Source organism: Coloeus monedula (genome assembly GCF_965178545.1).
Source record: "Coloeus monedula genome assembly, chromosome: 1".
Classification (NCBI taxonomy): Eukaryota; Metazoa; Chordata; class Aves; order Passeriformes; family Corvidae; genus Coloeus; species Coloeus monedula.
In genome coordinates this window covers 73,268,672-73,280,905 of record NC_138781.1, presented here as the reverse complement: position 1 = coordinate 73,280,905, position 12,234 = coordinate 73,268,672, and the positions used below count along the sequence as shown (strand labels likewise).

The window sequence follows — 12,234 nt, the reverse complement described above, 5'->3', positions numbered from 1 at the left end:
GAGTTGCTCCAGGCACCAGAGCTGTGCTTTGCAGTAGTGCATTGCAGCACCTTCCCATAAGGACTGTCAGTCCATCACAGTTTCTTTAAGCACACAGTACTTGCATATGTAGAAGAACCTACTAGCACCACACTGTTTTGAGCTATGTAGCACATGGTATCATCATCCATGAGCAGATTTCCCTACACAGATTAGGGGTTTGCCCTATTTTTGCAGGGAATTCACTGGAGAGGAGACCCAAACATCTGGATTATCTTCTTTCTTCAGGTTATAAATCCTATTGCTACTTTGGTTTACTCTGATCTTCACCTCAACTTCTGGAAGGATACACCTGCCAACAGGATGGGCCTCAGGTTTGGTTCTTAGACTATCATGTCACCAGGACCATTGCATGCTTAATGCAACCCAATTTCTGATTTATATAGGCACTTCATGTATCTTGGGAAAAGGAGAATCATTATTGCTCCCACCTGAAACACTGGAAAACATCTGTTGGAAAACAGATGCAAACCTACAATCCCTTTAAGAGTTTTGAGATATCAGACCACATACTGGATTATATTTCCACAACACTGTTGCTACAATGGTTTGGATTGAGGTTCAAGAAATAAACAGGGAAGAGAAATTAGGAGAGAAGGCATCCCAATGCTACCACGACTCATGCCCTTTCTATTTAAATTAAACCTACATGGCACCTAGTTGTTTTTACAGCCTTATGTATCTTTACCCTCTTGCACTTAACAGCAGTCAAGCACTGATTGCCTTGGTCAAGACATTCTACTAACATGCTTAAAAATTCCACACACTTAACAAAGGGAATTTTTTAAAAAATAAATAAAGAGATTGTTCCCTTCCCCAACACCATCAGCTCTAATTGTCAACAGAGGAGAATGCTTCCCTTCAGGCCACAGCTGATCTATTGAAATGAAAATATATTGCTTTTTGTTATTAACATATCTTAACACAAATCAGTCATTATAAATGCCTTAATCTGCACACCACTAAATTTGTATTATCTATCCCCATTTCTTCCAAACAGGATGCCTCATGCAAGACCTTTAGCTCTAAATGTATTGTTCATCACATGGACAAACAAATCTACACCCAGGAGAGGTTAAGGCAGTTAGATAACCTAATCTGAAATCCTTCCAGTGGTTCTGCTTTCTTTGTGAAACAGAAAAATTGCAACCACAAAGACCTGTGAAGACACTTCTGTTGTTTGGCATATAGTAGTCAGCTCCAGGTTTTATAGTGAAAGGTCTCCTGGGCAATAAATACAACTAAAGATAAAAGATACAAAGGAAAAAAAAAAAAAAAGGTGCTGCAGTCCCAGGATGAGACTCACCCTCCCTTATATTCAGCTTACTGTTCCTACCAAGCTTTGAACCTTCCCTTCAAGTCGTTCAGTATCCTATTTTTCTGTATTTCTCAACTCCTACTGAAATGATAGTTTGATTTTTTTTTTTTTTTGTTATTATGACTGGCAAATAAGACATGTAGGATTTATGAAAGGACATGTTTCTGTCTAGAGTATTTCTATGGGTTTTCTTCCTCTAGAAGAACAACAAAAAAAAACCAGACTACAAACAACAGCAAGCCATGTAGGATGGTGTCCTGCTTTCTAGTAAGGGAGCTGTAGTGAAATGTGTCACTTGGGTAGCTATATTTAAGGATTAGCTAGAGACAGAGTGTAATTACACTGAGAATTAGATGCTAGACATGTTGAATACTACTGAAACCTGCTACAGTGTCACAGCTGAAAGGAAGATCTTTACTATCAAAGATCAAGGTCTCCTCTTTCAGTGAAACTGTTTAGATTCGCTCGCTGACTCAAAGCTGTATGATCAACAATTTCAAGTGCAACCCAGCTAAGTAATTTCAAGGGAAGGTTACTTCGGCAACCAGATACAGTGTTATTTCCTCAAAGAGCCTGAGGCAGCGTGTATTAACTGAGTTACCAAAACAACCTCAATTTGTCTAATGTTTAATCCCAGAACTGCTCAAGTGTTAAGAAATACAAGTACTGTTGTGGGTATATACAGCTGTATTTGTTTACTGACAGTCCAGGCAGTTTAAGTGCTTCTCACTCCTCTGTACACCAGAAACCAAATCTATAGATGACAGGAAAAGCTTTAGCAAGTGCCTGTTGTCCCACACACACCAGCATAGCAGGCCCATCAGCAAAGGAACAGGGCACACTCAGAGCAGTGTCCACAGGCAGCGGACTCAAAACAGGCAAGATATTAGTTATGCACAGCAGCTCCCTTTTAATTCTTTATTCCAGTAATGCCTTGCAAGCATTTCAGTAAAGGATCACAATAGAGGCTGCACACATGTGAATACCAGCTCTTTCAGAGCAGGAAGGACTGCAGTAATTGTAGCATTGGGAGCAGTTCTCCTAGCAACACTTTTTTTAGTGCAGGACCATTCCCCTAAGCGGTGTTCGGATGCACTAAGGATACATATTGGATAACTGCTAAACTCCAGGAGGGATTTCACTCTTGCTTTGTAAGAGTAACAGGGTCTATGAAACTTTGCTAAATGCTGTTAACAATACTGTAGATTCATTCAGCGTTCTTGCCCCCTATAAGAACACAAACATAAATCGCCCCCTCCCTCATTGTAAAGAAACCACACTTACCTTTGCAAAGATGCACAGCAGGGTGCAGCTGCACTGCTCTCCCCTGCCCGGGTAGAGGTTCATCTGCTGCGGGGACCAGGAGCAAACAACTGCCCTGTAAACATGTAACTTGGAGACAGCTATTGTCAGGCTATCTATAGGTGCCTAAGATTGTATGTGATGCTCTGGACACCCTTTTGAGCCTAGAAATCTGCCCATCACCTCATATCTCCAAAGGAGAATTGGATTACCCTGTAGAATCAATCCCTTTACAGTTAAGGGCAGGTTAGTGGCTATTTTTGGGAAACGCAAATTTTATTCTTGAAGAGAAAAAGCTCTGGTTTTTACTTGAGCTCCCAAGATGCCTGCTAGTACAGACCTATGCTTCTCTGCATGGAATTTTTGTATTTAGAGAGGAGAGTTGAGGGGAAGATAAGCGAGCTCAGCACCAAGTTAAATCACAGTCAGCCACCCATAGTACTATAGTCCCTGGAACAAGATAAATAAGCTGCTGAATGGCAGTAGGGAAGCCTGCAGCTATCCTGTCAAATCAGTTTTGACAGTTTGTTATGTGGAATTCAATACCTTCTCTCTGACCTCTCTACCATGTATGTCCATAAAGAGGAGTTGCATGATTCAAGTGCAATGTCTTGTTTTTATCAGCTAAAGCAGCTTTTGCCCCAACAATTAGCTAAGCTGTTAGACACAGGAGTTTCCATAAATTACCTGGCATCTTTAGCTGAGCCACTACAGTTTCCACATGGTGCTAAATTCACAGCCTGAGAAGTCTTGTTTTATTGAGCTTAACCTTTCACTGAAGTTCAGGAATAAATGGAGAAGTGAAGCTACAGAAAACTACACAATAATTACTTTCTTAATCTAGAGAGAAATAAAGTAGAGGAGACAGTTTAGGACACAAAAAGCCTTTATGTTTGAGAAGTTAACCATTTCAACAGAAGACTCTGAAGTATTTTGCAACTACTGTTACATTGGACAGTCAAGGATACAAAACTGCTGACAGAAGCAACAGTGGAGAGCACCAAATTAAAAAATGCATGCTTCAGCACAACTGCACATATTCCTTCTCTCAATGAATACTTGCCTGCTCAGACTATACTTAACTCCTACCCATCTCAACTTTACGCCTCGTCCTCCTCTCCTTCCTCTTCAAACTCGCCCTGCTCATCAGCAGTGGCATCCTGGTATTGCTGGTATTCGGAGACCAGGTCATTCATGTTGCTCTCGGCCTCTGTGAACTCCATTTCATCCATGCCCTCGCCGGTGTACCAGTGCAAGAAAGCCTTGCGCCGGAACATGGCCGTGAACTGCTCCGAGATCCTCTTGAAGAGCTCCTGGATGGCCGTGCTGTTGCCGATGAAGGTGGCGGACATCTTGAGGCCGCGCGGGGGGATGTCGCAGACGGCCGTCTTCACGTTGTTGGGGATCCACTCCACAAAGTAGCTGCTGTTCTTGTTCTGCACGTTGAGCATCTGCTCGTCCACCTCCTTCATGGACATGCGGCCCCGGAAGATGGCGGCCACCGTCAGGTAGCGGCCGTGGCGGGGGTCGCAGGCGGCCATCATGTTCTTGGAGTCGAACATCTGCTGCGTCAGCTCGGGCACCGTCAGGGCGCGGTACTGCTGGCTGCCGCGGCTGGTCAGCGGGGCGAAGCCCGGCATGAAGAAGTGCAGCCGCGGGAAAGGCACCATGTTGACCGCCAGCTTGCGCAGGTCGGCGTTCAGCTGGCCGGGGAAGCGAAGGCAGGTGGTCACGCCGCTCATGGTGGCCGACACCAGGTGGTTGAGGTCCCCGTATGTGGGAGTGGTCAGCTTCAGGGTGCGGAAGCAAATGTCATACAGGGCCTCGTTGTCAATGCAGTAGGTCTCGTCCGTGTTCTCCACCAGCTGGTGCACAGAGAGGGTGGCATTGTAGGGCTCCACCACCGTGTCCGACACCTTGGGCGAGGGCATGACGCTGAAGGTGTTCATGATGCGGTCGGGGTACTCCTCCCGGATCTTGCTGATCAGGAGGGTGCCCATGCCGGAGCCCGTGCCTCCGCCCAGCGAGTGGGTCAGCTGGAAGCCCTGGAGGCAGTCACAGCTCTCCGACTCCTTCCTCACCACATCCAGCACAGAGTCCACCAGCTCAGCGCCTTCCGTGTAGTGCCCCTTGGCCCAGTTGTTGCCAGCCCCGCTCTGACCTAAGGGCAGACCAGAAGCCAGGTGCCACATTAGCGCCCCAGGCACAAACAGAGATGATGCCACTGCCCCTTCCCTAGGGGCTCCTCCCCTCACTTCCATCCCCACTCTGCTGTGGGGATTCAGGTTCCCCAAGGTCACTCGCATGCTCGCTCCAAGTCTTTCCTGTGTGTGGAGTTCCCGCTCTGGAACTCCTCCATCCCGCAGTCACTCACCAAAGACAAAGTTGTCAGGACGGAAGATCTGTCCAAAGGGGCCGGAGCGCACGGAGTCCATGGTGCCGGGTTCCAGGTCCACGAGGATGGCACGGGGGACATACTTGTTACCTGTGGGAGGAACCAGCACCGGCGTTACAGCCTTGCAGTCGGCAGCCCACGTCACAGGAGCCCTGCTGTGCTCCCATCCGCTTCCCCATGATTTGCTGCTGAGGACATGGAGTGTGTGGGAATTTGGACAGATCCAGGGACGGGAAAACAAAGCAGCCATTTAAGCTGTGCTGGGGCGTCACCCACTGCGGGGAGGGCTGGGGGACCCCTGCCTGCACATCCTATGCCCCCTCCCCCGGGAAGCTCATTACAGATGGGCGTTACCTGTGGCTTCATTGTAGTAGACATTGATCCTCTCCAGCTGCAGGTCGCTGTCCCCGTGGTAGCTGCCCGTGGGGTCGATGCCGTGCTCATCGCTGATGACCTCCCAGAACTGAGAGGACCGGAGAGCGGTCAGTACCGCCACGCCCCTCTCTTGCCCCCCGGCCAAATCCCCGCCACGTGGCGGGCGGGGATTCGCCGCGCGTGGGTGCGGCCCCCCGGCCAGACGGAGCCGCTACCGCGCCCGTCACACCCCCCCCACCGACGGGAGGGGTGTGGCACCGGCTCGGCGCCTCTTCTCCCGCCCTCCCGGGACCCCTGCAGCCCACGAGGGGCTGATAGACGGCAGCTGAAGCCCCCGCCGTACCCTCCTTCCCCAAGGCGTGCCGCGCCCACGGAGTAAAAGCCCCACTGCGCTCCCCACTAAGATGCAATAGCCGGGAGTCGTTCCGCGTGGACCCTCCCAGGGGCGGGAGAGCCCGACGGTGCTCCGCAGCGGGAAGCCGGGGTCTCTCCCTCCCGGCAGTGCTCTTCCCGGGACACGCGGAACCCGGCTGAGCGGGCGCCGCCCCACGCGCGGAGTCCTGTGCGGACGAGTGGGGCGCCGCTCCGTACCTTGGCGCCGATCTGGTTGCCGCACTGCCCGGCCTGGATGTGCACGATCTCACGCATGGTGCCGGTGTCCGAAGGTGCCGCGCCGCTGCTCCTGCCGCCTGCTCCGCCCGCTCCCGCACTCGCCGCTGCGGCGGCCGCGCCCCTCGCTGTCCCTTAAATCGGGCGCCGCGCCCCGCCCCCGGTGACGTCATGCGGGCGAGGCGCGCAGCCAATGGGCGCGCGGGGGCGGGGCGCGGCCCGGGCATTATGCCCGGCGCGGGGGCGGGGCCGGGCGCGGGGGGCGGGGCCGGGGCGGGGCCGCCGGGAGCAGCCGGGGCGCGCCGCCACCACCGCCCCGGCTCGGCGCTGACAGCGGGGACAAAGGCGCCGGGGGCCGCGATGGAGCGGCCGAGCCGGGCCGCCCACGTGTGAACCGCGGAACCTCCCTGCGGCCGCTGTCCACCCGCTCTGCCCTCCTGCGGCCGCAGCCGCCGCAGCCTTTTGTTCCCCGAGACGCTCAGCCTTTCCTGCCGCAGCGGCGGGCGTTGCCGTCGGGGGGGAGGGAGGGGGAATCCCGCGGCTGCCCCCGCCTCCCCGCCCGTGTCTCCGTTCACACGGTGCCGGCGGGAGACTCCCTTCCCCGTGGGGGCACCGCGCACTCGCCGGAATCACCAGGTTCCCGTGGTTGCCGCCCATCTCTCCGCACAAGCCCGCACCGGCTCTCAGGAGCCCCGCGCCCTGACCCGGTTTATCTACCCTGGCACGGGGGAGTAGAGGGTGGGTTTCCCCTCAGCACGGGCTATGCGGTATAAAGTGTAATCTCCTGTCGGCCAGCCCTGTCCTCGAGCGATCCCCGCCTGCCCCTCCTCGGTGCCGAGCTCGGCTTCTCTTTCTATGCCTAAAAAGGTCGGATTGGGTCCCCGAAGCTGAGCCAGGAGCCGCTCTCCAGCCAAGCGCCCCCTCCGCGCTGTCGCCCGTCCGGCCGCAGCCACCAGCGACCCGCAGGCAGACAATAGACAGCGCGGGTGCTGCTGCAGCGGGCCGGGGGCTCGGGGAGGGTGGGTCCCTCAGCTCTGCAGCAAGCGGGTCTTGCTCTTCGTCGCTTCGTTGCGGATTACAGATGCTGAGGGATGAAGAAAGGAAGGGCGAGGGGGAGCAGGGAGGGTTCGAACATGTGGTCCCCAGAGATGATTTCTGGTCCCCAGTTTATTTTCGAGCAGCCCCGTATGTCACCGCGGGCATTACAGCGGCCGCAGGGAGGGCAGGCGGGGGCCGCGGCGGCGGCCAGGGCACGGCACATGGCCACGCCGGCCGAGGAGGAGGAGGTCGGGGGGAGGAAGAGCACAAGCAGGGCGGCACGGTTCACGCCATGCCCGGTGCCCTTCGGGGCGGTCAGCCCGGCGTGACGGCTCCTCCTCGGCATCGCCTGCTTCACACCACGGTGTCGGTGCGCGTGTGCAGCGGAGAGAGGGTGCGGCCCCGCCGGGAGGCTGCTCCGAGCCCCGGATAGCCCTGGAGGGCTCCCCGTAGCCAGCGCCGGGTGGTACTCCACTAAACCCCGGTTTAGTGACCCGCTAGATGAAGGCTACTTCAGCTATTCTACGCGTCAGCTATTCTAGAGGTGCAGATTAAAGCACATCATCATTTTCAACCCATATTTCTTCAAGATATTTCTTCTTTCTGTCTCCTTTGTTCTATCCACGTGCCGATGTCCCTAATCTCTCTAACCTGGTTTATGCAGCTCGATAACCCTGCCTATGGATTACTCCAGATCTGATTTTACCTTCTCCCAAGGCAATCTGCAGCACAACCCGGTTTCCTCTGATTGATATGCCAACGCATCCACACCTTTCTTTTGTTTGCCTTACGGTGAGAAGGCATCCCATCTCCAAAAGGCATGCTAGAAAATACACCCTCACGTTTGTCTCCTCAGCAGTGATTTTGAGAAAAAATAATCCGGTCATTTGCAGTCCCTGTGAAATCTCTTTTTACTGGCCTAAGCCAGGAGCAATTTAATTATTTGGTTGACTACGCTTTGCAAACAATGTGTAGCTGTAATTCCAAGCAAACATTTTCTCGTGGCATGCTAACTGCATAATCAACATCCTCATCTATAATTATTTGTTCAAGAATAGCTTGCAGATTACCAGCTCCAGGAGACCACTGACCACTCCAGGTAATGATTCAAAGTAATGCCAGTCTTTCCCATGGCTGAGACGGGTGTGCTCCTGAAAACCCTGTCACAGCAAAACACGGTGACAGCAGAGCTGGTGCAAAATACAGGTACTGTGACTGTTTGCTACTATTATTTCCAAGTATCCTGCATGTTGTACACTGCATACTAGTTTTTTACTAGGAATATTACTGACGTTTCGGTGTGAAGGGGAGTAGCTGATTTTACACATCCTCCATACCTACGCTAAGCTCATTCCTAACAGCTTGAGGCTTCAAAGGAAGCCATTTTAAAATCCAATTCAAGGAAAACAGATTATTTACAGTGGAGGAAAGCAACCCACCCCAACTGCCTTGCCTTAAAATAAACTAATACACATTTTTGAAGCAGGGGGATTAAAGTATATCTGCTGCATAGAACTTGTTGAGATTGTAAGAAAAATAAAATAGGTGAAATGTTTATTTCTAAAATTTACAGCTGCTTTTCAGAGGGATGAGAGAGCAGACCCAGGTCTAGCTTTTCTGCAGCCCCTAAACCAGACTCCTTAGAAGTGAATAGCAGCCGTCCAAATCACTTCAGGAGACTTTAGGCAAAGTCCGTTTTAATTCGAAGGTGGGTGTTTGGGACGGCAGGTTTCTCACAGGTTCGGCACAGGTTGTCGTGAATTATTTGCAGGGAAATGAAGTGTTCAACTGTTCGCTGCCCGTGCTCTCTCCCCCCTCTCTGGATCTGCCTCACACTGCTGTGTCTGTCAGCGCAGCCCCTGCCCCAGCCCCGGGGCCGGCCCTGGCTGGGCTCCTCCATCCCCATCTCCCCGGCAACCGCCCCCCTCGGCAGAAACGAGCTGCACAAAAAAGAGAAAGGAACAAAAAAAAAGCCTGCAACACTTTCATTCGCCAGGCTGATTTCCCAGGATGTAAAAGCACTGTGGGTAGGGGACTGCAGAAACAGTGGCAGGGCGGATGAAATGCCAACTTGCAAGGTTGTTCACAGTCGTTCTCGATATTAGAGAGGAGGAATAACACAATCACAGTCAAGAGTTTGTTTAATGAAACTCAGAGGAACAACCCAATTTTGTCTCATGTGGCCACTCCCCGTTCCCTTTTGTGGTTCCCATCCTCCCACTACAAGGTTGGGTGTGATCACCATCAGAGCGTCTGTCCTCTGCTGTTGAAGTGGTCACTGATGAAAGAAAGTCCTGTTTCCTTGCTAGATGCAGAAGGTTGCAAAAGCCAGCTAACAAAAGCCCAAGGGAAGGAGTAATTTTACTTTATAATAGAAAATACATGCTTTTGTGGGATGTACTGCAGTATAGTTTGTGGGTCATTAGAACATTTTTTCTAAAAAGAAACTTACATCTGTCCCATGGCTCAGCGTCACATTTCACAGAGATCCCATTCCTTGTCTGTGGCTCCTCTCAGAAGGATGGAAATTCCTTACAGACCTTGAATCGATGCCCAAACCCCCAAGAGAGGCCCAGAGACCTTCAGTATATTGAGGGGAGGGACGCAGTATTACACAGAAATTAGAAAGAAGTTTGGACCCTCATGAGTTGCGGTCTTAGACCACAAACCAAGCTGGACATCTAGGGGGGCTCATTTGGTCATTTAGGGCAAACCAATATTTTATTTCTCAGCGTGAATCATTGTAACTCAGCAGAGGGTCAGTGAGAGGTGGGCTGGGAGGACCCTGTGTACATCCGAGAGGAACTCGGGTTGGTGCAGATGGAGAAGGAGCATTTTGCAAACAAAATTGTGCTGAGTATCTCCATTTCCATGTGTCTTCGTGGTTCTGCACACAGGTTGCCTACAGTCTGTGTCAGTGGCTGGAGCCAGCTGTGCCAGCAGCTGGAAAAGGACATGGCTGGCAGCAGCCACAGCTGTGTGCTGCAACCCTCATTACCCTTGCCCACAACAAAACCCCTGGCTATAACACAGCCCAACTGCACTGCCCAGACCCAGGCTCCTGAGAAAATTGCTAAGCTGTGGGAAAGCCAGCAGCACAACCCCCTGCCTCACATGAAAATGTACAAATGCAGGCAGAGAGAAGATTATAGGAGCATGATCATCAGTGGCTGAAGGACAGGGTAGAATCAACACCAGCATGGAAAGCTGTGAGATCCTAAAGGAAGAAAACAGAGAGGCAACAGAAAACTGCAATGCATCAACACTGAGGGTGTGTTCATGGGAGCAGCAAAGTCCAGCCCTCCTCCCTCTGCCTGTAGCTGTCCAGTCAGCACACCAGAGTCTGTCTCTGCCCATCAGTGCAGTGCTTAAACCACACAGCTCATCAAGGCCAAGCTGTCTTCAGGCCACTGTACCCAGGGTTAACACCAATGTGTACCTGATGAGACATGCCCAGGGTGACCCAGGGCTGGACAGTGAGGGGTGGTTACACTGCCAGTGGTGGCCCCACACCATTCTGTGTGCTGGGTGGGCTCTGGTCACCCAACAAGCCTCAGTGGGTGAGATCTGGGCCATGGACATGCTGTATCTGCAGCCCATGTGTCCTCCCAGGCAGCATCCCAGGGGAGCAGGGTCACCCCTATGGTGTTTCCACACTTGCCAGAGTGCCCCAGGGTCAGGGCAGCTGCCCCGTAGGCCCTGCCAGTGCTGCTCATCCTGGGGCATCCCTAGCCTCATCCCTGCTGAGGCCAAGGGCTTCTGGTGCATCCTCCCCACAACAGGCTTCAGCCAGATCGCAAGATAATTTTTTTCTTTTACTGCTGCTACAAGCCATTGTTCCTAGCCAATAATTAAAACTCTGTGAATGTTTAATTTTTTCTGAGAGCACCTGCCTGCTCACCAGTTCCTCTTTATTACACAACATAAGGATTGCTTTCACAAAACAAAAGCTGGAGCAAGGCTGTTAGCCGGAACCCCACTCAGTACTCTCAGAAAGGAAACCCCCCAGCCTCAGCTTAAGGACTCTCACTGTAGCACTTTGTCAGCAAAAATTACAGCATAAGAAGCCCCAAAGGAGGCTCTAAAGGACAGCCCGGGACCACATGACACCTTTCATGTGCATAATGCCATATATCGTGCACTTGATCTCCCCTAGCACATAATGGACCTGTGACAGTGTTATTTCCTGGTTCATCTTGTTCACAATAAGGTTGATGGGTGTGCCCCATATAAGCAAATTATAATAATAATAATAGTTCAAGCATCTATAAAGTCTTCAAAAATATCTAATACATGAGAATATAAACTACAGAAGTGCAAAAGAGAAATGAAAAATGGTTTCTCTAATTAGGAAATTACTAAATGACAAGAAGCAAAGAGCAGGTAAGAAGAGGCAAAGGGCAGTTTGCCTACTACCGGGTGAGAGTGTTGATGAGAAATTGATCTGCTCTCTAATAAATCCTCTTGCCTGGCCACCAAATGTGGCACAATGTTGAATGGACACTGGGGTCCCTGAACCAATGATTGGAAGGCATTTTGATTCCTGTGTGCTCTGCTTGCCAGGCATAAATATTAATAAGGTTCCAGCCTCAGTACTGTTGCTGATGCAGCTGTTTCTACATTCATGTGGAACAAATTCAGTAAATGCAAAAGAGCAAGGCATGAAAGAAAATATTCACTTGCTTGTCTGAGTTATTCTTGAAATCTGGTCTTGGTCCTTTCTTTCCTAAGCAGGATTTTCTGGGGAGGGGCGGTGTGTGTGTATGTTCAGGCTGAAGTAAGATGGGGAAAATTTGCACAGTTTGAGGATCTTGTTGCAAATGGTAGTGTCAGAGGGTAGAACCGGTGTCAGACCCTCCTTTGCAGCCATCAGGTCAGAATCTGGAACCGCAGCGCTGCAGGACCCACATGCCCAGCGAATACTCCATTCTTGTTTCAATTCTCCTTGGTTAAAATTTTTTTCTTTCCACCCCAATGACTCATCCTTGAAACCCTGATAGCAACACACTGCCCTACATCATTACTAAGTCGAGTTTCTACTGAAACCGTTGCCTCCCTCGAGCAGCTCGGATTTGGTATGTCAGGGAAGCAGGAGTCTTTGTAACCGGTTTGAACAAAGAATTTTTTTTCAAGGTCTTCTGCCGCCACCCTGCTCTCT

General features: G+C 51.3%; 1 protein-coding gene across 1 annotated transcript; it reads right to left on the bottom strand.

Moving 5' to 3' along the window:
* Window positions 1–3,576: 3,576 nt before the first annotated feature.
* On the bottom strand, window positions 3,577–6,155 carry LOC309570012 (tubulin beta-2 chain). The gene is made up of 4 exons (XM_082276551.1): window positions 6,021–6,155; window positions 5,409–5,517; window positions 5,034–5,144; window positions 3,577–4,820 (listed from the first exon to the last, which is right to left on the bottom strand). The coding sequence occupies exons 1-4, from the start codon at window positions 6,075–6,077 to the stop codon at window positions 3,760–3,762; spliced, it is 1,338 nt and encodes a 445-aa protein (XP_082132677.1). The 5' UTR covers window positions 6,078–6,155; the 3' UTR covers window positions 3,577–3,759.
* Between the last annotated feature and the right edge of the window lie 6,079 nt (window positions 6,156–12,234).